Below are 27,253 nucleotides of genomic sequence, written 5' to 3'. Positions count from 1 at the left end.
GTAGCAATATACACTTTGTCAACTGGCACTGAAAATAAGGTCAGACTGCACTCAGTCATCAAAAAAAATGAAATCTTACCATTTGCCACGACCTGGACGGAACTGGAGGGTATTATGTTAAGTGAAATAAGTCAAAGAAAGACAATTATTATTTGATTTCACCCATACATGGAATTTAAGAAACAAACCAGAGGACCACAGGGGAAGGGAGGGAAAAGTAAAATAAGGCAAAATCAGAGAGGTAGACAAACCATAAGAGACTCTTAACTCTAGGATACAAACTGAGGGTTGACAGAGGGGAGATGGGTGGGGGGCTGGCGTAACTGGGGGATGGACAATAAGGAGGGCACTTGATGGGATGAGCACTGGGTGTGATATGAACTGTTGAATCACTAAACTCTACCTCTGAAACTAATAATACACTACATGTTAATTAATTGAATTTAAATTTTAAAAATAAGGTGAGTCTGGAGCATCTTATAATGCCAACAAGAAAGTGCAAAACCAAAACCAAAACCAAAACAAAATGATGGGGGCATACCAAGGGGTCAGGGAAGTCAACTTGAAGGAGCTCCCACTGGCCAAATCTGGGAGAGTTTGAGCACCAAAGGAAATAATGATAGTGATTATAATTCATTGAATAAAATAAGTCTGTACAGATATACATACATAAATGGGGGAGAAGAGAAAGCTCTTCCTTACTGTAGAATAGCAACTAATAAATACCAAAGGAATGTTGGTGTTAGAAAATCATCACTAGGGGTGCCTGGGTGGCTCAGTGGTTTAAGCCGCTGCCTTCAGCTCAGGTCATGATCTCAGGGTCCTGGGATCGAGTCCCGCATCGGGCTCTCTGCTCGGCAGGGAGCCTGCTTCCCTCTCACTCTCTCTGCCTGCCTCTCTGCCTACTTGTGATCTCTCTCTGTCAAATAAATAAATAAAATCTTTAAAAAAAAAAAAAAGAAAATCATCACTAAATACTGAAGCCAATGGTTCAGAAATTTTGCATAGAAAGAACGATAAGGCAAAGGTGGTGAAACGTAAACAATAGACGAATCTGGGTAAGGGTACCTGGAATTTCCTTATACCATTCTTACTTTTGGGTACATTTAAAATGATATAAAAATTAAGTTACCGTTCCCCACCGACGAAAGATAAAATAGAGGGTATGCTACTATTGATAATGTCTCTAAACATGCTTTCTAATGTTTCTTTTTCCCAGATAAAAACTACTGCTTGGGTAGTGGGGTTTGTCTAAGGAGCCAGAAAGCACAAGAGAGGCTTATAATGCATTCTACTACTTATTTGGATGTTCCTGGGGTTTCGCCATCCTGTTTTTGTTTTGTTTTGTTTTGTTTTTAATACGAAGCTTTTTCTTTTGATTCACTGCCGTTCTTTCCTTTTGGGTATTTTACATTTATTTCTGGCTAGGCCCTTTACTTAACTGGATGTACGGCGTCTTGTTAAGAAAATCACCATCAAATCTTACCAAAAAAAAAAAAAAAGCCAAGGGCTTCACCAGAGACGGGATTTCTCTCTGGGGTCACTCGGAGGAGGGCGGGAACAATACCAGTGCAAAGCTTCCGCTTTCATTTCTAGCGTTATAAGTCAACCATTCTCATTAAAGGAGTACGGCGGAAGGGTGATTTTCTGTCGGCAAACCCGTCCCTAGCGACGAGTCCACCGACGACATAGGGATGCCACAGTGTCGCATCACAATGGGTGGTCTATGAGACTTCAAAAGCCAGATCAGATGACCTAGTTTGTGGTAAAACATTAAATTGCAGTTCACCTGACCTGTCGGTTTCACTCTCCTCTCTCCGTCTCCAAAATACTGAACTTCCGGGGTAGACTCCTCCCCCTCCATTCCCGGCCAGTGGTTTGATCCGACTCTAATACTGACAGGAGGGACGAACTGCATCTGCGCAGAAGGCTGTAAGGGGGGGGGTGGGGGGGAGGAACATGGCGCAAGCTCTGTCTGAGGAGGAGTTTCAGCGGATGCAGGTGCCGCTCGCCGCGAAAAGACCACCGCGCTAGGCGACGGGGGGCGGGGTAGAGAGAGGTCGTGCCACCGGCTCTGAGAAGGGTTTGGTTGTGGTGGACCTTGGGTCTAGAGGGTTGGTCTGGGGAAGGGAAACTGAGGCTCTGAGGGGTGAGACTCTTGGGTTCGGAGCTACTGTTGGGTTCTGAGGGGTTGGCGTCTGTTAGCTTTGTGGGTGGAGGAGAGAGTCCTCGAGTGGGCGATACCTCACTCAGACCTGGAGGGGACGAGACCTTTGGCCCGTGCGGGGGACACCATGGGTCGGTGATGATAACATTGGGTTTTGAGAGAAGATCCTGAAAGGGCGAAACCATTTTGTCTGGAGAGGAAGGAAACAGGCATTGGGCCATTTGCGTCATGGTGGGGGGAGCCCTTGAGAGGGCAGTACCATTCATTATCTGGTGGAAGGTGGAAATGTTTGTGGGAGATACCACTATGCCAGGGAATTGGGCAAAGACCCCACATGTTGTCATTGTTCTGGAGGTGGAGATCCTGTGTGGGTGCTGGTAGTGGATCCTAAGAGGGGGCGCAACCTTTGGATCTAGGTTAGGGGTGATCCCATTAAGCCTGGGGTGAAGAGGACCCCGAATGGATAATACCATTAATTCCTGTTGGAGAGAGTACCAAAAGAGGTTAAAGAGTGATAGCTTGGACCACACAGAGAGGAAATCATTGGACTTTGGAGAGGTACCACAGTTGGGTACCCTGACCACTCGAATTCTTTTGTGGACAACTCTGAGTTGGGATGCAAGGCGAGAGTAGGCCCTTGTTGAGAGAGTTCCTTACTGGGGAAAACCATTGGATTTTGTGTTTGGGGAGACTCTGAAAGGGGGGAAGCCCTGAGTAGGATCCTGTGGGAGGAGAGGGGAACTCTGAGTGAGGATAGGTGATCCATTGATACTTGAATGACATAAACCAGTTGTTCCTGTGTGAAGGATGCTTAGGGTGAAGGGGTGAGATCACGGGAGGGTGAAAGGAGAAGTTACAACCTGTAACTTGTGAGGGGAGATTCTAAGTGAGTAAGAGTAATCCAGTTGGCCCACCCAAGGTTTTGTGGAGGAGAGACCCTGAAGGATGTAGGGCCATCCCGTTGGATTGTGACTGGGGAGTTCTTGAGGGATGTGGGGGACCCTTGAGTGAGGAAGGTTGATTTAATTGGGCCATGAGTGAGGGAAAAACCATTTGGCTCTGATGGATAAGGCTTCTATGTGGGTGCTGAGGGTGTACAAACTGGATTAAGACAGGGGAATACAGATCATTGGATCTGGTAGAGTAACAGGGGCAGGAAAGATTCTGTAGGGACCAAGCCCTTTGACCTTAAGCAGACCACCAGGGGGTGAAGGCTGGTGCCATGGGAGTAGGGAAAGATCCTGGTGGGATAAGGGGTAGTAAGTCTTGGAAGAACTGGCCTCATTGCCCTACAGGGCTGTTAGGAAGGGGTATGCTGTTTGGAGTGGCCCATACTTCATTTTCCCTTAATTCTTTAAAGGGGTTAATTCTAAAGAGCCTTGGGGGTGAGGACCCCAGGCAGCTCCCAACTTAGTGTAAGTTGGGCAGGAGAATTTTCTTCCCTTGAAAAGAGGGAGGACTACAGGCCCCTGCCCCCTGTGCTCAGGGCCCTCCAAGTCTGGCCAGGCGGATAGACAATACTCTCCTATGACACAAAGATAGACCAGTGTTTAGTGTCTGATGAGGCCAGCCAGGATTGGGGGGAGAACTTTATCCTGTGGGCGTGGGGAGCCCTGGGATACACGTGAGCAAGAACTTGACTGCATCAGTGCTCTGTCTATGGCCTGAATGCAGAGGGATGGAAGAGTGAGGCTGGCTGTGGTTCTAAGTAGAGCTGGAGAAGGTGGGACAGGGGCTGAGGGGCTGGAGGCTCATTTAGGATGTAGTGTGCATAGGTCTTAAGAAGTGACTAGAGAGGCATAGGGAGGGCAGTAGGGTCTGTGGGGCTCAGGGGATTAGTTCCCTCATGGTGGAATTAGGGGCACATTCCTAAACAAGTTGTTTCCCTTCTCTGCTTCCCCCAAGGCTCAGCTCCTGGAACTCCGGACAAATAATTACCAGCTTTCAGATGAATTACGCAAGAATGGCGTTGGTGAGCTAAGAGGGTCTCATTACGTGGGGGTGGCTTTGAGGGACAGAGGCCTGGCAGGAAGACCTTTCAGCTTCCTGCCACTGACTGAGGCTGAGACTCCCTGCTTTCCCCACACCAGAGCTCACCAGTCTTCGACAGAAGGTCGCCTACCTGGATAAGGAGTTCAGCAAAGCTCAGAAGGTACCTCCTTCCACCCACTCACCCACCCATGCTTCCCTGTAACCATCTGACTCATTCATCTACCAGGGAGCACCTACAGGGAACCAGGCTGAACATTACATGCTGTCATCAGTCATTCAAAAAACTCTCATGGAAGTCTCTTTAGTTTGCTAATTTTACCTAATCCTGCTTAGTTATTGATTAATATTAATTTGCTCTTTTTTGTAAAGATTTTATTTATTTATTTATTTGACTGAGACAGTGAGAGCAGGAACACAGCAGGGGGATGGGAGAGGGAGAAACAGGCTTCCTGCTGAGATCCCAGGACCCTGAGATCATGACCTGAGCCAAAGGCAGACACTTAACCGACTGAGCCACCTAGGCACCCCTTAATTTACTCTTAATGAATTTACAATTTCAATTACTCAGTCTCATTCACTAACTTCTAACAAAATAGGCACATCCATAGGTGAATCTGCCTTGAATCTGCCTTCTGTCCTCCACTCACACTCCTGCCTGTGCTCCCACTTTCCATCAGTGTCCTGGTCCTGTTGGTAACATAAGACTAGATCTACCTCTTAGATCATCTGAAGATAAAATAGTGTATACCCTGTTATGGCCCCTCAAGGCATTCAAGGCCCTCTTTAGTCTTTTTCTTCACTGCTCTTTCCCCACGCATAGCTCAATGTTATGCACTCCATAAATATTTGTTAGACGAAAGCAGAAAATCTAGCAATCAGGAAGCTGGGCTTCTCTTTGGTATGGTGCTGATTGCAGAACGTGGCAGTGCCCTCAGCTGCCCAACAAGGGAGCAGCAGTTTTCGTGGTGCATGAGAGGGATCCACATCGATATGTTTGGACCCACATAGCAATGCAGCCACAATATTTGAGCCTGGAAACCCAGCCCTTGAAAGGTTAAATACTAAGACTCATGAACAGTCTTAAGAGCTAAGAGGAAGGCTTGTGAGCGGGGTGCCCTTCATTCACTCATTCCTGTGGACTACAAATTTCATGCAAGTTCTGTGGTTGAAGATGCTCCCATCCCCCAATCTGTCATCATTGTCCCCCCTTGACACTTGCCACAGTGTCTCCGTACCCTAGTGAGGGAGTCCATCTCCATTCACCTTCTCTCTCTTCCTACTTCCCTCAACTTTAGGCACTGAGCAAGAGCAAGAAAGCTCAGGTAAGGGGACCGATGGTGAGTGAGTGTGTCTGGGAAACCGAGGGGCGATATTTCTGTATGCTGAGATCTCCTGGTACTGGCCTTTCTTTCTCTGTGTGTGCATTTGAATCTGTGACTGCCTCACTGTCATATGTTTGTATGTCTGTCTTTATTTTCCTGTGTTTGTCTCACTCTGGACTTCTCCATCATTTCTTCTCCCTCTCCGGCTGGCCTTCTCTCTGAGTCTCTCTCTGCCTGTCTTCCTGTTTTTCTTCTGCCTGTCTTCTTCCTGTCTTCTCTGCCTGTTGCTTCTCTCCCCAACCTTCCGTTTTTCTCTCCCTTACCTGTGCCATCATTCTCTTTTCTTCTTTCCCTTTCTCTCTCTCTCTGACTCCTTGTTTCTTTCTCCCCCTCCTTTCCTTTGTCGCTTCCTGACTCATTTCTTTCCCTGACCCCCTCTCTTGGCTCTGTTCTGTTCTCCCTCCCATTGATCTCTCTGTGCCTATCTCTCTTTCTTCCTGCCTTTTCTTTTTTCTCTCTTCCTCTCCATCCCCCTCTCCTTCCGTATCTGTCTTCTTTTCCCCATCTCTCTCTACCTTTTTTCTCACCTATTCTATCTACCATTCTTTTTCCTCCTACTCTCTCCTCTCATGTCCCTCTCTCCCCTCCCATGTCTGTCTGTCTCCTTCCCTGTATCTGATTTCACCCATGTCATTCTCTTTATCCTATGATTCCCCCCCCCCCGTCATTTTCTTCCTCTCTGTTTCTTTGCCCTACCTCTCTGTCCTTTTCTACCCTTGTTGGAGACCTGGCCCATATCTGCCACTGCAGGAAGTCGAAGGGCTACTGAGTGAAAATGAGATGCTGCAGGCAAAGCTGCACAGCCAGGAGGAGGACTTTCGTTTGCAGAACAGCACGCTTATGGCGGAGTTCAGCAAGGTACTGGTGCCCCGGACAGCTGAGCGGGATCTGAGGGGTAGGGGCCTCCTGGACTGAAGCTGGAGGGCTGCTGAAGGTGGTTGGACAGAGGCTGGCCCTGGATCACTGTCCATGGTGCTGAAACAGATCCCGGATCTGAGCTGGGGGGCAGTGATTTGACAAATGGGGCCGCTCCCTGCTGGGATTAGAAGTCTGCAAGCCCTGAGGACAGCTGGTTCCAGACCAAATCACTCCTTTTCTTCAAGCTTCCAGTCCCTTTGTATATATTTGGTAGCTGATGCTAGGGAGCTCCAGGTTACTAGAGGGTCTTAGGTAAAGTTCTTGTGCTTAGCATGAAATAGAAAAATGTTCTAGCTGCTTCCCTTTTCTCTTCCTTCCCCTTCATCTGACCTGAACCTGGAGTTCTACTTCTTCTAGATAATTCATCCCAGGTTGGGTAATTCTGTCTCCTCACATATTTTAGTGTTCTGGCTGTTCCTAAACCTGCTAGAGAGTTAGAGATATTAGCTTTTGTTTCCTTATCTATCTTCTGTGTCCATGGTCAGGAAGGCTCTAAGGGGGATACCTGGGTGGCTCACTTGGTTAAGCATCTGCTTTCAGCTCAGGTCATGATCCCAGGGTCCTGGGATCGAGCCCCACATCTGCCTCCTAGCTCAGCAGGGAACTTGCTTCTCCCTCTGCCTGCCGCTCCCCCTGCTTATGCTCTCTTTCTCTGACAAATAAATAAATAATCTTAAAAAAAAAGAAGAGGTGTCTAAGGTTTTAGTGTGTTTTAAGAAACAAATTCTCATGGCACCAAAAATGGTATTTCCAGGACTCCATGTGAGAATCTAGTTCTTAAGTCCTTAAAAAACAAAATATGAAAACAACCTTTAAGCAGGTACAATGTCAGGAGAGATGATTTGCCAACTAATAGTTAAGAGCTGTAAGGCCTAGATTAAACTCTTAGCTCTACCTTTTGCTAACTGTAACCTTGAGCAAGTCACTTGACCTATTTGCTTCTTGGTTCCCAGATGTTAAAATCAGAAATGATAATGACAGCACCTGCCTTGTAGGGATTTTTGTGAGGATTGAATGGACTTGTGTCTGTAAATGACTTATAACAGCCTTGTACACAGTATTGGTTATGTAGGTGTTAGCTACTTTTTTTAAAAAATTATTGAGAGAGAAAGAGGTAGAATGAGTGGGAGGAGGGGCAGAGGGAGAAGCAGACTCCCTGGAGAGCAGGGAGTCCAATGCAGGACTCGATCCCAGGACCCCAGGATCATGACTGAACCAAAAGTAGACACTTAACCGACTGAGTTACCCAGGTGCCCAAGATGTTAGCTAGTGATAATATCGTATTATTATTATTGATTGATTTTCCCGCTAAAATATTTTTTGACTATTTAAAAGTCTTAGGGCCATCCTGTGGCCCTGCTCTGCCTTAGCCCTTACTACCACTTACCAGCCCTATTCCCATAGCCTTCTTACTGGTCTCTTCACTTCTAGTTTCTCCTACCAGCCCATACCCTAGAGGTTCTCCTGACCTGCAGACCTTATCACATCACTCCTTTAAGTAGCAGCTCCGAGTGGGTCCTTGACCCTGACTGTTCAGAACCCCTGGTGCTCAAATAATAGTTGACCTCATTTCCTCACTTCTCACTGCTTCCTGCCTCCAGCCTCAGTGGTATCGTGGTCCCTTTAGGGTGAGGCAGGGGCAGGCATTCTTCCATCAATCCAACTTGTGTTTCTCAGCACCTGCCCTGGACCAGGTATAGAATCTCCTTCCCAGTCCCCTCTCCCTCCCCCGGGAACTGGTAGTGTTCACAGAGCTGGGTTCAAGGCCTGCCTCCACCACTTACTTGCCAAGATACTTCAGCTCCATTTTTCGTCCAACAAATAGTTATTGAGCACCCCCAGCATGCTCTGCATTCTGGAGATAGTTGGAAGCAACACAACCTGGCCCCCAATCTTGGGTAGCCTACCTTCTGGGTGTGGGATGAGGATAAAGAGAATGTTTTCTTTTTTTTTAAGATTTTACTTACTTATTTGACAGACAGAGATCACAAGGAGGCAGAGAGGCAGGCAGAGAGAGAAGGGGGGAAGCAGGCTCCCTGCTGAGCAGAGAGCCAGATGCGGGGCTCGATCCCAGGACCCTGAGATCATGACCTGAGCCAAAGGCAGAGGCTTTAACCCACTGAACCACCCAGGCGCCCCAGAAAGAGAATGTTTTTAAAAATGATTATCGTGGTGCTTGGCTGGATCAGTTGAAAGAGCATGTGACTCTTGATCTCAGGGTTGTGAGTTCAAACCCCATGTTGGGTATAGAGATTACTTAAAAACAAAAAATCTTAAATAAAATAAAAATTAAAAGTAATACTAGTATAGGTAACTGACAGGTAGTGGTTACTGCATGCCTGGTCCTGTTCAATGTGCTTTATGTTATTCAGTCATTTATTCTTTTTTTTAAGATTTTATTTATTTGACAGGGAGAGAGACAGCAAGAGAGGGAACACAGGCAGGGGAGCAGCAGAGGGAGAGGGAGAAGCAGGCTCCCCACTGAGCAGGGAGCCGGATGCGGGGCTGGATCCCAGGATCCTGGGATCATGACCTGAGCCGAAGGCAGACACCTAACAACTGAGCCGCCGAGGCACCCCTCACTCATTTATTCTTGAAATGGGCCAACGAGATATTATTAAGATCCCTACTAAGCAAATGAGGAAAACCGAGCCCCAGAGAGATGAAGCCATTTGTCTCAAGGTCACATGGCTAAAAAATGGCAGAGTGGAAGTTCACGTCCAAGCAGGCTAGTTTCAGGATCTCTGCTTGTGACCCTATGTTACAAAATAAAGTGTAATCATCAATCACAATTTAGAATCCAAACATCTGCCCAGTTTTAAGAAATTAAGAACATCCTAGGTCAGGTGGGGAGTTTCGTTCTTGGTGGTTGGTTGTCGAGGTGGGTGGGTATTAACTGAGCCAAGATGCTGTGGAATCTGCTGGCCCTTCGTCAGACTGCCCAGAGGACCATAAGTACTGCTTCACGCAGGCAGTTTGAAAATAAAGTTCCAGAGAAACAAAAGCTTTTTCAGGAGGATAATGGAATTCCTGTGCATCTAAAGGGTGGAGTAGCTGAGGCCCTCCTGTCTAGAGCCACTATGACACTTACAGTTGGTGGAACAGCATATGCCATATATCAGCCAGCTATGGCTTCACTTCCCAAGAAGCAGGATTGACTTCAGTTTATCATCTCAGCAGGCAGTCGGTTCAGTTTTGTTCAGCTCTCTATGGACCAGTGACTATAAATGAGTTCTTCTTTGGGGATCAGTACTTATTGACTTATCCTAACTGCCACCAATAAAGCAGTCTTTGAGGGCGCCTGGGTGGCTCAGTGGGTTAAGCCGCTGCCTTCGGCTCAGGTCATGATCTCGGGGTCCTGGGATCGAGTCCCACATCGGGCTCTCTGCTCCGCAGGGAGCCTGCTTCCCTCTCTCTCTCTCTCTGCCTGCCTCTCTATCTACTTGTGATCTTTCTCTGTCAAATAAATAAATAAAATCTTTAAAAAAAAAAAAAAAAAAAAATAAAGCAGTCTTTGCCATGAAAAAAAAAAGAACATACTAGGTCAATTTAATCACGATTAGTACTAGGTAAGAAAGAAATGAACAGAGAGTTCATTTCTCCAGCTGTGCTGGAGAGTTTCGGAATTTGTGTTGGGGGATACCACTTCAAGGGTGACATTTGAGCAGAGCACTGAAGGTTGCAAAGGAGCCAGTCATGTGAAGAACTAGGTGAAAGGAATAGTGTTCTGGGTAGAAAATATCCCAGGCAAGAGAATAAAAATTCTCTGTGAGCCTCAGTATTCTCATCTGAAAATGGGGACAAAGGATCTTGTTTTTTAAAAAAGATTTTATTTATCTATTTGACAGAGAGGGAAAGTACAAGCAGGGGAAGCGGCAGGCAGGGGGAGAGGGAGAAGCAGGCTCCCTCTGAGCAGGGAGTCCGATTTCGGGCTCTATCCCAGGACCCTGAGATCATGACCTGAGCCGAAGGCAGATGCTTGACTGACTGAGCCACCCAGGTGCCCCGGGGACAAAGGATCTTGTCTGGACCCCTGTGAGAACTCTTTTAGCCAGGAGTTGAGCAAGGGACTGGCCTAGTTTTATTCGCTTTGTATGTTTCTCCAAGGCCGAGGGCTGACGATGAGGAGCTGTGGGTAGTGCCGGCCTTGGAAATGCCCCAAAAGCTGTCTGTGCCTAGGCTCCCAGACACAGACCCGCCCTCACAGAAGGGGTCTGGCAGTGGGGCTATTTGTGATGCTGACATCCTGGACCAGCAGTTTCCAGCTGGAGCCTGCCAGAGGTCCTGGATTATGACTGCAAGGTTGCGATTGGGCAAGCAGAAAATTGCCCTCAGTGGCCTCTGCCCTCTCTGACTTGGCCTCTTAACAGATGGGTGAATTCAAAGTCATTTGACATTTGTGCCTCAGTGTCCTTATCTGTGAAGTGGGGATAATGAGTTACAATGGCACCCTACCTAATGCAGGGGCATTATGGGAATTACGTCAACTGTAAAGTGCATCTGCCAAGCGCTAGGTATATTGCAGCCAATATTGTTCTGATTCTCTGCTTGTCTGCTCCCTCACTCCTCCCCTGTTCAGCTCTGCAGCCAGATGGAGCAGCTGGAGCGGGAGAACCAGCTACTGAAGGATGGGGCTGCCAGGGCAGGCACTGCCCAGGCTGGGGGTCTTGTGGATGGCGAGCTGCTGAGACTGCAGGCAGAGAACACGGCCTTGCAGAAAAATGTGGCAGGTGCAAGCAGGCCCTCTTTGGGGATATGGGGACCTTGGGGATTGAGTAGGGTGTTTTCCCGCTGGGGGAAGGGGAAAGGCTTTAGAATCAGGCTGGGCCTGGCTGTGAACCAGTGTATAACTTTGGACAAGCCATTTCACCTGTGAGTCAAAGCTTCCTCATCTCCAGGGTGCTTGTGGGGATGTCCACCACATGGGAGACTGAAGTAGAGCTAAGATGAGGTATCTTTCTGGGTCTAGTTCAGTGCCTGGTACCTAGCGAATGTTAGAGATTAGCAGATCGGACACCAGAAAAGAGCTCTTTGCTAAATGGAGAGAGTGAGTGAAGGAGCTTTCGGAAGATTCTGAGCCCAGATTGTCCTCGGGGTCTGGGCTGGGAGGAAGGCTCAAAGGAAGCTTGGTAGAGTGTGGGAGGGTCCCAGCGTGGGGGTGTTTGGAGAGCAGTTGAGGCCTGTGGTGTGGCAGATGCTGATTTGGTGATCAGGAGGGAGGCTTTGTAGATTTGAATGAGGATTAGTTGGTTACAGGATTCAGCTGTAAGTAGCAGGGGTGGAGGGTGGTGATCATCACCTCGGAGGGCTGTGGGTGGGTCCTAGGGGTTAGGGGGTGGAGCTTGGGGAAACTGTGGCCGGGATTTCAGTGGATGGGAGAGCTAAAAAGATTTGTGAGGAGTGTGGATGGACCTGAGCCTTTGTTTTGTAGGCACTTGGTCATTTGGGGCAGGGTCTCTTCTGCCTGAGGGATCCAAGGCCAACTCTTTCATCTGCTTCTGGCATGGCAGGGTTCTTCAGAGAACACCTCCTCCATCATCTGTTTCTGTTCTACCCCCCAGCCCTGCAGGAGCGCTATGGGAAAGAGGCTGGGAGATCCCAAGCTGCCAGTGAGGGCCAAGGGGACCCCCCAGGGGGCCCCGCTCCCACTGTCCCGGCCCCCATGCCACTGGCAGAAGTGGAGTTGAAATGGGAAATGGAGAAGGAAGAAAAGAGATTACTCTGGGAGCAACTACAAGGCTTGGAGGTGATTCTGTGTCTGTTGGGGCTGGGGTGTCAGGACGCAGGCAGATGCCCTAGGTCTGCCTGCGGTCCCATGGAGATGTCTGTGATGTCACCAACTCATGGGCGGACAGATGAGGGAGGCAGGAGGGCAGGGGAAGGCACAGGTCTTACCTCCCCCTTTGCTCATATTAACTCCCTCCTTCATCCTTCCTTGCAGAGCTCAAAGCAGGCAGAAACATCCAGGCTGCAGGAGGAACTTGCTAAGGTGGGGCTGCTGAGCTTTCCCTGGACTTTGTCCCCCTACAGCTCCCCACCTGCCATGCTTCTCCTGGCTGGGAAGAAGAACCAGAGTACCCCACCCCCCGCCCCCGCAAACCCTGAGTTTCCTCATCTGAAATGGAGAGGCGCACATTTATGTCTCACAGTTGCTTTCAGTATAGAATAGGGCTAATGGGGTCTCATGGATGGCCTCATGGATGGTCTCATGGTCCATCTCATGGATGGCCAGCCCCACCCCTCCCTTCTGAGTCCTCCCAGCTTTCCTTGTTCATCCATCCATGCATTCAAGCATTTATAGACTGCTGGCTCTTAACTTGGATACTGAAGATCAAGTGATGAAGCTGGCAGTCATGATCCTGCTTTCCAGGCCTTCCTGCTATAGCCATTCTACGACACGGCTGTCAGTCCATATGTTGGGGGTGTAAATGCTGGCCTTTGGAGCCTAAGGGAACTGGGTGGAGATCATGTTGTTGCTACTGACCACCTGGGCATCCCAATTACTGAACCCTCCCGAGACTCTGTTTCCCCATTTATAAAACCAGTAATCCTCTCTTCTCAGGACTATTTCGAGGATTCCACGAGATAACATAAGTAACTTCCAGCTTCCGAAAAGGACTTAGTGAGAAGTGTCTATAAATACTAAATTTATTTTTGTCTTTACTAATATGTTATCAATTGTCTGCACCCCCATCCCCCCCCCAGCTCTCCGAGAAACTGAAAAAGAAACAAGAAAGGTAAATTTTTTTTCCTGAGGTGGGGGGAGGGGTTTGGGGGGACCAGCGGGTGCAGGAGGACCAACTTGGGGAACTGACCCATGTATGTCTCTCTGGGTCCAGTTTCTGCCGTCTGCAGACAGAAAAGGAGACACTATTCAACGACAGCCGGTAACTAGCAGGAGTGGGCGTATGGGCAGATGGTGGGGACAGTGCCCCCAGCAGGATTGCCTGAAGGCCACAGGGGCAGAGGTGGGAGAGATAGGGCCTCAGGCCATGGTCAACAGTCAGGTCAGCACCCCCCCCCATTACCCTCCAGGAATAAGATTGAGGAGTTACAGCAGAAGAAGGAAGCAGATCTCAAAGCCCAGCTGGCTCGCACTCAGAAGCTGCAGCAGGAACTCGAGGCTGCCAATCAGGTGAGCGGCTAGATTCGGGGGTTGCTGGGGTAAAAGCCAGGGCTGGGGATCCAGGGAACCCTGAGGTCTGTGGAGACTAGTCGGGGAGTCCAGTAGTTCCTGTGTTGGAAATATAGGGACTGGATGGGTCCCAGGAGCTAGGAAAATGGGAACTAGGGAGCCCTGAGTGCCTTAGGAGTTGGCCTATAAGTCTGCCTGAATCACAGATCTCAGGGGGGCTAAGGACTTGGGGGGGGGTGCCAAAGTTCAGATGAATCAGAAACTCTGTGGGATTGGAGGCAGGAGTCTGGAGAAATCTGTGGTCACTAGGGCTGGGGCCAGGAGCTGGAATGAGCCGAAACTCCCTGGAGGTTGGGGATTTTGAGACCTGTGGGAGCTGGATAGATACAAGACTTTCAAGGGTGGACAGGTGGGCCTGGAGGCTGACTGTATTTGAGGCCCTCAGGGGTTGGGGGCTGGTTTGGAGGGCCGAGACAACAGGTAAATGGGATCACTTGGGCTGAGTGGTCCTAAGACCTCTGGAGGCTGTGGATAAAAAAAGTTGGTGAGTCTAAGACATCCAGAGACCGAAACAAAATTTTGGGTGGGTCTCAGGGTCCCAAGGGTTAGGGGCTAGAGGACTTCTAAGCCTCCAGGCTTCCCCCTAGAGCAGGTGAGTCTGAGATCCCATAGATAAGGGACACGGTGTTTTGTGGGTCTAAGGTCCCTACGAGCTGGGGACAGAAGTCTGGGTAAGGCTGGGTCTTCAGTTACCTGGGTTTGAAGATTCCCCAGAAACTAGGGACAGAAGTAGCTGGTGGTGGGGGGATGGTCAGTCAGACCTCACCAAGAGGTGGAAACTAGGAGACTGTATGGGTTTGAGACCTCTAGAATTTGGGGCTATGAGTTTGGGCAGAACCTGAAACTCTCGGGAGCTAGAGACACAGGGCTGGAGTGTGTCTGAAACCCCTGGGTGTTGGGGTCAGGAGTGATCTGGGTGAAGCTGTAGTCCCTGCGGGCTAAGTTTTTCTGAGAATCCTAGGGCATCTGAGCTAGAATCTGGGTGAGAGTGAGACCTCTTATGGAAGGGGGTGGGGTGAGATTGAACTCCCCCAAAGCCTAGGTGTTCTAAGATTCTTAGACCTGGGATATGGGCCTGAGGCCCCTGGGGGTAATGACTACAAATTCAGGTGAGCCTAAGTCTGATGGCTGGGTAGTCTGGGACTCTCACGTGCTGGGGATATGCTGTCAGGTGGTCAGAGAGGGGGTCTGTGCAGTTATAAGCACATCAGGGGAGGCTGAGGTCTGGAATGGGCTCCCCTGACCTGGTCCCTACAGAGCTTGGCGGAACTGAGAGATCAGCGGCAGGGGGAGCGCCTGGAGCATGCAGCAGCTCTGCGAGCCCTACAAGATCAGGTACGTGCTACAGGGCAGCTTCTGGGAGGTGGGAGGGGGGCACTGCAGCAGGTTTTACATAAGCAGGGAAGGTCCCAGGGGTTCTGTTTCCCCCTGGTTCGTGGTATGTGTGCCCGCGGGTGTTTTCTTTCTTGGCTGTGGATGGGTCCTGCCCCCCCCCATTCTGGACCCACTCTCACCTGGTGTGGGGGTGGGGCCAGGTGTCCATCCAGAGTGCAGATGCACAGGAACAAGTGGAAGGACTTTTGGCTGAGAACAATGCCTTGAGGACCAGCCTGGCTGCCCTGGAGCAGGTACAGGATGCCTGAGAGCCCTTGGTGGACCCTCTCCAGCTTCTCGTCTCCTCCTGCTTCTGATCCACATTAGGGCAGGGCTGTCTGGATCTCATGCCATTCTCCTGCCTTTGTTTCTGCTTAATCCTTTGCTCCTTCCTTCCTTCCTGGGAGAGAGATTAAGAGTGAGAACTGGAGGAGCAGCAGGGAGTGGGTCAGGGGGCAGAGGGAAAAAGAGAGACAGAAAATCTTAAGCAGGCTCCATGCCCAGCCCGGAGCCTGATGCAGGGCTCGATCTCACAACCCTGAGATCATGACCTGAGCCAAAATCAAGAGTCAGACGCTTAATCCACTGAGCCACCCAGGCGCCCCTCTCAGCTTCTCTTTCCGATGGCTTCCACCCCTATTCTCTCTGGCCACTCACTCCTGCTTCTCTTGCATTTTCTAGTTTCTCTCCTGTAAAGTATGAGAAGTGTACTAACCTTACATGTACATTTGCTGAATCCTATCTGTCTGGCAGTCTGTCTGTCTGTCTCCATGTGACTACCACCCAGATCAAGATGTAGAGCATTTTCAGCAGTCCCCAGAAGGCCCTTTTACTCCTTCCCAATCGATACTTCCCCAGAAATAATCACTCCACCGACCTCTAGCGACATAGATTAGTTTTACTTGTTCTTTAACTTCATGTAGTGGAATCAGATGCCCATTTTCGTGCCTGGCTTCTTTCCTGTGAGGCTCATCCATATGTAGCACTGGTCTGTTCTTTCATCTCTGTTTACTATTCTGCTGTGTGACTAGACTACTTTATCCATTCCCCCGTTGATCTCTTTTTCCCTTTGAAATTCTTTCTCTTTCCTCCTGGCTCTCTTCCTGCCTCCCTCCTTGTCTCCCCAGAACCAGGAGGCTCAAACCCTGTGGCTGGCCCCCGGGGGGCCCTTTTCACTCTGCTTCCCCTCACCCCCATATATCCCAGATCCAAACAGCAAAGACCCAAGAACTCAATACACTCCGGGATGAGAATGCCGGGCTGACAGCTGATTTGCAGCAGCGGCAGACTGAGTATGAGGACCTCATGGGACAGAAGGATGACCTCAACTCCCAACTGCAGGTGACATCTCTGGCCTTGACCTGGCTTCTCCCAGTTCCCTCGTGTGGGCTCGGGGGAGCTCTCCATGAGGCACAGGTGGGGGAAGACTGGAGTTGGGAGGATCTGGGTTCCGGTCTGGTCTCCTAACTCACTAGCACCTTGTGTCCTAGACTGTGTTGCTCTCCTTCGCTGACACTGAGCATCTTCAGTTAGACAGGATAGCCATTCTGAGCCCATGGTAGCAACTGGAATCATTGTGGCTTAAATCAGATAGAAGGCTAGTTCTCCCTCATGGAAGAGTCCAGGTGGCTGTCTAGGGAGGGAAAGATGGCTGCACCACGACCAGTGACCCAGGTTCCTTCTATGTCGCCACCTTCAATGCAAGACTTCTGTCTTGGTAGCTAAGACACTTGCCAAGGCCCCCCCTTCATCATGTTTGTTTTCCATGTGGAAGGAAGGAGGGAAGAGCGAAAGGGCCCAGCATGCCCCTTTCCTTTATGAGTATAACCTACCTCATGCTCACCACTTCCGCATACGGAAATTAATCAGTGAGGCCATGCCTCACTGCGGAGAGGCAGGGCAAAGTCAGCTTGACAGCCGTGTGTCTGACTACGGAATCTATCACTAGGGACCGGGGCGGAGCAGGGGGCAGAACACACGAAACACAGATGCCATGAGCAGCGTCTGCCATGTTTCTCATCTAGAAATGGAGAGAACAATACCAACTTTACTGGGGTTAAGGGAGACGTGTCCACCAGAGGGGTCCTGGGCAACGATCGTCTGCTGGAGGCTCTTTGTCAGACTCCTCTCTTTGGTCCCGTCATTAGGAGTCACTGCGGGCCAATAGTCGGCTCCTGGAGCAACTTCAAGAAATCGGGCAGGAGAAGGAGCAGTTGACCCATGAGCTTCAGGAGGCTCGGAAGGTGGGCGGCTCTGCAAGGTGGAAAGCAGGGCTGGGGAGGGCTTGGCCCTGGTCTGTAGGGAGGGAGCAGGTGGTGCGGGCCAACACTTGGGAACAACAAGGGATAGAAAGTGGCTGGTGCCATGAGGAGTGACTTAGCTTGGTCTGTGGGAATGGGGAGGAGGCTGGATTGGGCTCTTTTGCTGGGTCTGGGGAGAGGCTGGGGGCCCCAGCTAATGTGGAGGGAGGAGGCTGACGGGCATCACCCTGCCTCCAGAGTGCTGAAAAGCGGAAGGCCATGCTGGATGAGCTGGCGATGGAGACGCTGCAGGAGAAGTCCCAGCATAAGGAAGAGCTGGGCGCAGTCCGACTGAGGCATGAGAAGGAGGTGCTGGGGGTTCGTGCGCGCTACGAGCGGGAGCTCCGAGAGCTGCATGAAGACAAGAAGCGGCATGAGGAGGAGCTCCGTGGGCAGATCCGTGAGGAGAAGGTGGGAGGGTGGATGGCGAGGTCCTTCTGTGTCTCAAAACTCAGGGAGCACAGCATCGCTGATGGGTTTGGGGGTGGCGCAGGGCCCCCCTCGTCTACCCACCTTGCCCTGACAGTCTCCCCTCTCCCAGGCCCGAACACGAGAACTGGAGAATCTCCAGCAGACCGTGGAAGAACTTCAAGCTCAGGTACATTCTATGGATGGAGCCAAGGGCTGGTTTGAACGACGCTTGAAAGAGGCCGAGGTAAGTTGGTGGCTGATGAGGCACAGAGGGCTGGTGGGGCGGTACAGGGTGGGGGACACCCATGCCACACCAGGGTAGCAGGATTGGTCAGGCCCTGGAACTTTCTGAAGTGCTCTGGACGTGGCTAGCCCCACAGCCCCGCCAGCTCCATGGCAGCCTTCCAGAGGGGATCAGGGGATGGCCACCAGGGAGGCAGAAGGCCACATGTGCAGATTTGAAAAGGCATCCTTTCCTTCCAAACCTACTTCTGTTAGGAAATTACTGTAATATCCTGATTTTATGCGAACAGGGACTTTTACTGCTGTTGTGGGGGAGAACTCTTCATAACACCCAAGGGGAAGTGGTGTGCAGTAGTGAGGAGCACAGGGCTGGAGGCGGCCGCTTGTGTGGGCTTGAGTCCTGGCTGGGCCTCTTGCTCCTTGTGGGCAGCTCACCTGGCCTGGGGCCTGTGTGCTTCATCAGTAGTTAAAAAAAAGGAATAATCATAGTACTGGCCATGTGGGTGTTACGGGGAGATTATATAAACCGAGTCAATGGACGTGAAACCCCTGCAACATTCTTGGTGCGCAGCAAGTGTCGTGTGTTTTGTGAAATAAAATCAAATGAGGTGCACGTGTCGGTCTGTGGCGCAGACAGCACAGCCCTAGACGTGACCTGCCTGAGGGTGCGCGGTGTTCCCGCAGGCATGGAGTGGCTCCTGCCTGCCTGCAGACACCTGCTGCCATCACGTCCCTCACCAGCCACAGCGTCCCCGGGGTTTGGGGGGGCATGGCCGGACCCGACCCTTGTCTCATAGGAATCCCTGCAGCAGCAGCAGCAGGAGCAAGAGGAAACCCTCAAGCAGTGCCGGGAGCAGCACGCTGGCGAGCTGAAGGTGCCCATAGCCGGCGTCCCTCTCTCTGGGGGAGGGGGACCGGGGGGGGCCCCCTGGAGGGAGGATGGAGGCTGCCCAGGCAGAGGCCTGAGCTGCCCCCTGGTTTGCAGAGCAAGGAGGAGGAGCTGCAAGGGGTGCGGGATCAGCTCCAGCAGGCTCAGGAGGAGAGGGACTGCCACCTGAAGACCATCAGCAACCTGAAACAGGTCCCTTGTCCCCCGCCCCCCCCACCACTGTCCCTGAAACACCCTGGGCCTCAGCACAAAGACCTGGGGTGGGGAGGGAAGGCACCGCACCCAGCCTTTCTGGCTGCTACCAGCCGTGCTTTCTCTGCCCCACAGGAGGTGAAGGACACAGTGGATGGGCAGCGGATCCTGGAGAAGAAGGGCAGTGCTGCGGTATGATGGGGAGATGGCCAGGCACAGCCCCCTGCTCATGGGATCACTGGGCCTCAGCCTGCCTCTTTCCCTCTCTCTTCCCCACAGCTCAAGGACCTCAAGCGGCAGCTGCACCTGGAGCGGAAAAGGGCCGATAAGCTGCAGGAACGGCTGCAGGACATCCTTACCAACAGCAAGAGCCGCTCTGGTGTGGACCGGGAGGGCAGGGGGCACCGGGGCACTTGGGGGGCAGGGTGCAGGGGAGGTCTCCAGGGCCAGGACTGCTTGCTGCATCTCGCTCCACCAGGCTCTCCCATGCTTGCTGTCCACCTTGAACTTGGTCATTCAGTCTGTCTGTCTCTCCTCTGTTTCTCTTGCTCTCTGCATTACCTCTTTCTGTCTCTGCTCTTGGTCTCTCTGTACCACTTTGTGCCATTTCTCTCTGTCTCTGTCTTTCTCTCCCTGCTTTCTTCCTCTCTCCTTGTTGTCCTGCTGCTTTTTTCTTCTCTGTCCCTTTAACTCTCTCTTTCTCTCTCCTCTGTCTCAGTCTGGATCCCCACAACCCTCTCATACACATCCCCACACCTCACTTGGTATCTCTAAACTTCCTGTATCCATTCTCTCATTCTGTAAATGTGGACTGAGCCCCCATGCTCATGTCCAGGGTCCTTGATAGGAAACCCCCCAAAACTCTGTCCTCTGGGAGCCCGGGGTTGAGGGAGGGAGACAGACTTGCATTCAGACAGCAACACTGCGGCTTTCTCACTATGTGGCTTAAATCCATGTTCTTTCCGCCACTTCGGGCAGAAGATGCAACCAGAAACCTTGAGTTGCTTTGGACTTTTTTTTTTAAGAAGGAAATGGCCTGGGGCACCTGGGTGGCTCAGAGGGTTAAAGCCTCTGCCTTCGGTTCAGGTCGTGATCCTGGGGTCCTGGGATCGAGCCCCGCATCAGGCTCTCTCCTTGGTGGGGAGCCTGCTTCCTCCTCTCTCTCTCTCTCTCTCTGCCTGCCTCTCTGCCTACTTGTGATCTCTCTCTGTCGAATAAATAGATAAAATCTTTAAAAAAAAAAAAGGAAATGGCCTATAAATATGTTTAAGTAAATAGATAGGATGCAGTGGTTAGGGCTCTGGTGCATCTCCCATATCACAGGCTCAGAGAAAACTTGCTCCCTTTTCCCCCTGCAGCCACTGGCTCTTGCTGGAGACCCTTGGGGGGAGGGATGTCAGCCCCCATCCCTGATATGTAGAAGCAGCTGCAGGAGCAGAGGCCCAAGCTCAGTGGGCCTGCTTTAAGTGACGTGGCAAAAATGGATCTCTCACCAAGTCTCTCTCCCTGAGGCATTCTGTCTCCTGAAGTAACCTCTTTTTTTTTAAGATTTTATTTATTTATTTGAGAGAGAGAGAGAACATGAGCAGGGGGAGGGGTAGAGGAAGAAGCAGACCGTCAGGTTAGCAGGGAGGCCGGTGCAGGGCTCGATCCCAGGACCCTGGGATCATGACCTGACCCGAAGGCAGACATGTAACTGACTAAGCCACCCAGGCACCCATGACCTTTTTAGAGGGGTTTAGTTTCTGTTTTGCTACAGATTAATATATGAATCAAGCAGATTCCAATGGCGGTGTCATACATTGTCCTTGTCCGTTAGATGAATGAGGATTTAGGGTCGTGGTTACATGTCTGTCTCCATCTTTCCCCCGCCTCGTCTCTGCTGACTTCTATTCTTAAGCTCCATCTCTGCTGTGGCTCGCTGCCTTTCGGGTTTTCTCTCTGTGTGTGGGCGTTGCCCCGTGCTCTCCCCAGCTGTGGGTCCCCTTTGTGCACACCCCAAGTCCAAGTGCGGATGTCCCTTTATGCCCGGACATGTCCACCCTGCCCACTCTCTCCTAGCCTCATCACCTTTTTTTTTTTAAAGATTTTATCCATTTATTTGACAGAGAGAGAGGTCACAAGTAGGCAGAGAGGCAGGCAGAGAGAGAGGAGGAAGCAGGCTCCCCGCGGAGCAGAGAGCCCGATGCAGGGCTCGATCCCAGGACCCTGAGATCATGACCTGAGCCGAAGGCAGCGGCTTAATCCACTGAGCCACCCAGGCGCCCCGCCTCATCACCTTTTTTTCTCTTCTGGCGTGTGTGTTTGCCCAGAGAGGCAGCTCCTCTTACCTTTTCTGCCTCTCCCTGTCATACTGTCTGCCTCCACCTTTCCCATGCCCGAGTGTTACTTCGCCTCTTTTCCATCTCTGTCAAATCTATTTCTGCCTCTTCCTGCCAGTCGCTGCCCTGGGACCCTGGGGGATTGGGACTCAGGTTTCTCTTCCCTCTCTGCCCAAGGCCTCGAGGAGCTGGTTCTCTCAGAGATGAACTCGCCAAGCCGGACCCAGACTGGGGACAGCAGTAGCGTCTCCTCCTTTAGCTACCGGGAGATTTTGCGGGAGAAGGAAAGCTCAACTGTTCCAGCCAGGGTAAGAGGCAAAGAAGAGCTGACAGCCCAGCTTCTCCCACCCCAATTCTGGGGGCCTCCTTTTGCCCTCCCCTGCAGCCATCTACCTTTGTGGGCCCAGCACACACACTTTCTTACCAATGTATCTCTAAGCTCACCAACTCGAATTCAGATTGCCAAATGCGGGATGGGCAAATTATTCTCTCTTATTCTCTTTGTTCCCTCAACTGTGAGCTAATTCCACCTTTCCCAGTGTCATAAAATATGTCTCTCCTAGCAGGTACCCCACCCAGGTAGGAGGTCCTTTTTCCCAACTCATGATCATCACTCGTTACTGTCGTCCGTTGTGTCAGCTTCCTGGCTGGCTGCTTCTATTTGGAAATCATTTGTTATTATTCCATAAGTAGTATGTGGGCTGTGTAGAAAAATTTTAAAAACACACAGAAGCAAAGATTTTATTTTAAATCCAAAGAAACTACATCTTAACCATCCAGAGATCACCACTATAAACCCTCGGTTCACACCCTTCTAGATCTTGCTCTTTAAAAAAAAAAATTTTTTTTAAACAACATTTTTAACAACGAACAAATGGGGGTAGGAGGAGAGGGAGAGAGAGAGAATCTCGAGGAGACCCCATGCTGAGCTCTGAGCCCGATGCGGGGCTCAATCTCACGACCCTGAGATCATATCCTGAGCTGAAACCAAGAATCAGATGCTTAACCGACTGAGCCACCCAGGCGTCCCTCTCTTTCTTAAACCTAAATGAGGTTGTAAAGAACCTGTTTTTGTCCAGCTGCTTTTTATCCTCCTGATCTTGTAAATGTCCAGCTCATCTAGTAGTTTAACCTTAATCAGATTTCCCTGGTTGGCCCCAAACTAGCGATTGCTGGTTTTATGAAAACCAGCGCTCAGTTTCAGATCACATGTTGCATCTGGTTGCTTTATGTCCTTTACGTCTCTTGAGTCTAATGTGGTCCGTCGTCGTTTTTTGGGTTCTTTTGTTTCTTTGTTTGTTTGTTTTCATGACACCAACCTGTAGAAGAAACCAGCCAGTTGACCTGCAGAAAGTGTCCCACCTTTTGGGTTCTCCTGCTGGCTTCCTAGTGGTATCATTGAGCTTATTCCTCTGTCCTCTAGTTTTCCGGTCAGCTGGAAATGAGCCCACGTTTGCTACGGCTCTCCCTTCATCCTCTCAATAAGGAGATGATGTGGTGGTTCCTGTATTCCCCTTTTGACCAAGGGAGATCCAGAGTCCCCGTGGGTTCTCCACTCCCACTGCCGCCCCCCCACCCCCAGCTCCCCCATCGGCCCGTGATCCTCTCTGGGACAGGCGACAGTGCTGAGCCTGGGCTGGCCTCTCCCTTCCTCTTCCCTGCAGTCCCTGTCCAGCAGCCCTCAGGCCCAGCCTCCAAGGCCAGCCGAGCTGTCCGATGAGGAAGTGGCTGAGCTCTTTCAGCGCCTGGCAGAGACGCAGCAGGAGAAATGGATGCTGGAGGAGAAGGTGCCTTCCACCTGCTTGTCCTCACTTGGCACACCCTTGGCGGGGAGGCTGGGGCGGCAGGGAAGGGATGTGTGGCTGGGCCCCTTATGATGTGCGAACATTCTGGGCTGGTCCGCAGGTGAAGCACCTGGAGGTGAGCAGTGCCTCCATGGCTGAGGACCTTTGTCGGAAGAGCGCCATCATCGAGACCTATGTCATGGATAGCCGGATCGGTCAGTGCCTCCTCCCCGGCCTTACCCCCATCCGGTCTCTGACCTGCCACCTCCTTCCCCACTGTCTCTTCTCCTCTCACGACTCAGCAAAGGTACTGACAATATCACAGCTGCTGGAGGGGAGAGCAGGACTCACTGCCCTTCCCTTCTGAGTCTTTGTCATCGCTTCACTCTCCTTTCTCCAGCGTGGTTCTCTGTCCCCTATCCCTCCCTTCTCTCCTCTCCCCATCTCTTCTTTCTGCTGTACCCTTCATCTCTCACTGCTCCTACTGCCTGTCTGGACTGTGTCTGTTCTGGAAGTTTCTCATCTACATATGTACCCCTTCAGGGATTCTTATCTCTTCCTCTCCCACTTTCTTTCCTCTCCCCCCCCCCATCTTTGTTTCTTCTGCTTCTTTCTGTCACACCTTCTCTTAGCCCCATTTTTCCCTTTTTAGTCAGAAGAACATGGACTGATGCAGGCCGAGCACTGTGTGTCTGTGCTACGCATGCAGTCAGAGGCCTCTTGCCAGCTCCCCAAGGTGGTGGTTATTCCCATTTCTCAGGGCCGCACAGCCAGGAAGTGATGGCCAGGTTTCATAGGGCCGAACCTCCGCCCCCTACCTCACTTGGCTTCTCCCCACTACTTTTTGCCCCCTTCTCTGTTTCCTGCTTCTCTACCCTGTCTCTTTCGTCTCTCCTCCGGCTCTGCCGAGAGGGGGGTTCTCAGCCTGGGCCCTTGCAGATGTGTCTGTGGCGGCAGGCCACACGGACCGCAGTGGGCTGGGCAGTGTCCTGAGAGACCTCGTGAAGCCAGGTGATGAGAACCTTCGGGAAATGAACAAGAAGCTCCAGAACATGCTGGAGGAGCAGCTCACCAAGAACATGCACTTGCACAAGGCGAGTGTAGCCTCCCCATCTATCCGCGTAGCTGCCTGCCTCCCATTCCACACAGCTGGCCCCCGTTCTGTCCCCCTGTTCCTACCCCCCACCCTGTCATCTGCAGGCGCCCAGACCCCACCCCACCCCACCCTACCCCTGCCCCATTCACTGACCATCCTCACCTCCCCACCCTCTAGTCAGTCGACTCACCTACTCTCCCTTGGGCCTTTTACTCTCCCCTCTGTCCTTGCAGCCACCTGCTCATCTGTTCCTGCACACTTTCACCCAGCTCGCCCCTCAACCCACCCTGCTTGCCCATCTACTCATCTGCCCCGTGTCTTTCCTCCCATTTCCTGACATTCCTCCCTCTCTCTCACATTTACTCATCAGTCACCCCTTGTCTTACCTTTTACCCACCTGCCTAGTGACCCGCCTGCCTACCTGCTGTCCTCCATCCATCCTCTGAACCATCCCTTTGCCCACCCATTTGCCTACCATGGATCACCCCATACGTCTTCTTGCCCATCCTGCCCCCGCCAGATAGTTCCCCCATTTCCGAGGGAGTCAGAAGGGATGCCGACCCAGCCCCTGCCTCTGAGAAGGGAGCTCACCATTTAGTAGAAAAGCCAGTGGCAAGGGAAAGGTGGTTCCCTCCGGCCGTACCACACCAGTGGGCGATCTGTGATTTGCTCCCATATCCATATCCCTGGTTCCCCCTCCCTTGGGAGGCTCCCTACCCCTGCCCACCACCACCCCGACACACACATCTTTTCCAAGCCCAGCCCACCGCTGGGGCTCTGTGAGCCTCTCCAAATACCTTCCTGTGTCAGGCTGGACATAGCAAGGCTTGGATTAATGAGGTGGGAAGGAGGACACCCCAGATTTGCTGAGGGAGCTTCCCCGGCTCTTTACCCTGGCCCCTGATGGCTCATTTGTTTCTTAGGACATTGAAGTTCTCTCCCAGGAGATTGTGCGGCTCAGCAAGGAGTGCGTGGGGTCCCCTGACCCAGACCTAGAACCAGGAGAAGCCAGCTAAAGACCTGCAGGCTGCAGCTGCTCCCTCTCCTCCCCCCTCCCAGGACAACTTGCCCTTGGGCTCTGGTGGGAAAATGGGGCCAAAATCAAATAGGTTGGGAGACTGCACATTAAAGGGGTTGGAGGCCTGATGGTTGGTGTTAGTGACCCTGTTTTAGGGCGGAAGCCCTCGGGGAGTGGGGATCCTGAGGGGAGGGGCAGGGATTTCTCATCTTTCTTGGCCCTGGCTCCCAGAGGCCTTTGCCTTCACCTCTGCATGAGCTCTCCCTCCCCAGAGACCAACTCTTTTTTATTTTATTTTTTAATTTATGGCTACTCTGCATTTGGGATCGGGGATGTTTGGGTGGGGCGCAGTCCTTGTTCAGCATTCTAGCAACGTGTGTGTGTGTGTGTGTGTGTATGTGTGTGTGTAAAGGCTGCAGCCAAAATACCATCTGGCCAGACGGGCCCACCCACTGACTGTCTACTCTCATTCTTTCCAACCGGGAGGGATGTGCCGGGGATGGGGAGGTCACACCATTGGAATGGGGAGGGAAGTCTGAGGCTTCAGTCCTACTCTCCTTCCCCACCCTCCCCCAATTGTTGCCCAGTTACCGTGGGCCCGCCCCTCCGCCAGAGTGAAACAGAAATATCTACCAGATATGTATGTGGGTGGGTGTGAGGGGGGCATGGGTGTGGGTGTGGATGAGAGTGGGCTGATGAGAGGATAGGTAAGTGGTTAGATGGACCGGTGGATAAGTAAGTGGAAGGTTGCACGGGTCAGTGATGGGGGAGGTTGGGAAATACACGGGCAGAGGGACGGATAGGTGATCAGATGAATAAATGGGTAGATGGATAGATCAGGGATGTAAGTGGACAGACGGATGGCCGGGAGAATGGATGGATGGGTGAGGAAGAGTGAAGAGTAGGTGAGTGAGTGATGGTCCGGGCTATGGACGGCAGGTGGATGGGTGCCGGAGGTACTTAAGGATAGGGTGGCAAATAGGTGGATGGGGTGAATATGCAAATGGGTGAGCAAGCAGGTGGATGGATGGATGGGTAGAGCACTGGGTTGTGTGGGTGGGAGAACGGATGGGGAGCTGCATGGTGGACGGGTGGAGGGATGGAGAAACGAACAAATCAGGAGCATGATTAGTGAGCAAACTGAGGCTTACGCGGGTGGGTAGATTGGTTGAAAGGGGAAAGTTGGTCCCCCCTTAGTGCTCCCCCCACCCTCGCACCACACCTTTATTAAAAATGAGGCTTCCCCTGTACACGGTGCCCAGTGCTGTCCCCTCTCACGTCACTCCATTTAATCTCCATGACGCTGTCAAGTTGGGGTAACTCCATCAGACAACCGAAGATACAACCCAAGGCACTTGCTAAAAGACACAGCAAGTCAGTAGCAAAGCTGGGGTTCGAACTCATCCGTGGGCCGAGGCATTCAGTACCCAGTGCTCTGTGCCACCGGGGAGCAGAGTCCTCTAGAGGAGGAGGTGTGAACTAAGGCTGCTGGATGCGGAAGGATGAGGCAGGCTGCCCCTCAGAGTGGGGACCCCCTGGGAGACAACGTGGTATGCCTGTCCCCAACCTGGGTTGCCCCCATCCACAACCCCCTTACCCCCTATTTCACGTCTGAAACCAGGATGGTGCTCCAGTCCCACAGCAACAGTCTTGATCGGAGCTGGGCTCTAAACCATGCACCCGCCCCCCAGAACATCTTTGGGGGCCTGGCCATCTAGAGAAATGCCCCCCACCAGTCCCTCCATCCACCCTCTTCTTCAGCCCTTCTCCAGCATGGGGGCAGGGAGGGGACACAGCGCTGCATCATTCCACATGGCACTGGGCTCTGGGGCCATTAACGGACGACTCCCCATCGATCGGATCTGCTAAGTGCTGCTGATTCAGACGGGTGGGGGTGGGGGCCCCTGGGGGCAGAGGGGGTAAGAGCTGGGCAGGAAGAGGGGGGAGTCCAGGAAGGAGGTGGGGAGAACT

General features: G+C 51.7%; 2 protein-coding genes across 2 annotated transcripts; both read left to right on the top strand.

Moving 5' to 3' along the window:
- The first annotated feature begins 1,943 nt into the window (after positions 1 to 1,943).
- Positions 1,944 to 25,410, top strand: GRIPAP1 (GRIP1 associated protein 1). Its single transcript, XM_045995673.1, has 26 exons — positions 1,944 to 2,001; positions 4,073 to 4,139; positions 4,258 to 4,319; positions 5,455 to 5,481; positions 6,292 to 6,399; positions 11,039 to 11,189; positions 12,021 to 12,205; positions 12,401 to 12,448; positions 13,165 to 13,196; positions 13,299 to 13,346; positions 13,495 to 13,594; positions 14,912 to 14,989; positions 15,190 to 15,282; positions 16,235 to 16,369; positions 17,176 to 17,271; positions 17,527 to 17,739; positions 17,870 to 17,983; positions 18,780 to 18,857; positions 18,968 to 19,063; positions 19,199 to 19,255; positions 19,343 to 19,442; positions 21,562 to 21,692; positions 23,049 to 23,171; positions 23,290 to 23,383; positions 24,108 to 24,262; positions 25,188 to 25,410. Exons 1-26 carry the CDS (start codon positions 1,960 to 1,962, stop codon positions 25,278 to 25,280), a joined length of 2,526 nt encoding a protein of 841 aa, XP_045851629.1. The 5' UTR covers positions 1,944 to 1,959; the 3' UTR covers positions 25,281 to 25,410.
- Positions 9,290 to 9,719, top strand: LOC123935163 (cytochrome c oxidase subunit 7A2, mitochondrial-like). The gene has a single exon (XM_045995674.1). It carries the CDS (start codon positions 9,366 to 9,368, stop codon positions 9,615 to 9,617), a length of 252 nt encoding a protein of 83 aa, XP_045851630.1. The 5' UTR covers positions 9,290 to 9,365; the 3' UTR covers positions 9,618 to 9,719.
- Positions 25,411 to 27,253: the final 1,843 nt, after the last annotated feature.

Source organism: Meles meles, chromosome X (genome assembly GCF_922984935.1).
Source record: "Meles meles chromosome X, mMelMel3.1 paternal haplotype, whole genome shotgun sequence".
Classification (NCBI taxonomy): Eukaryota; Metazoa; Chordata; class Mammalia; order Carnivora; family Mustelidae; genus Meles; species Meles meles.
Note: the sequence above shows the minus strand (reverse complement) of the source record. Positions and strands in the feature narration are given on the sequence as shown.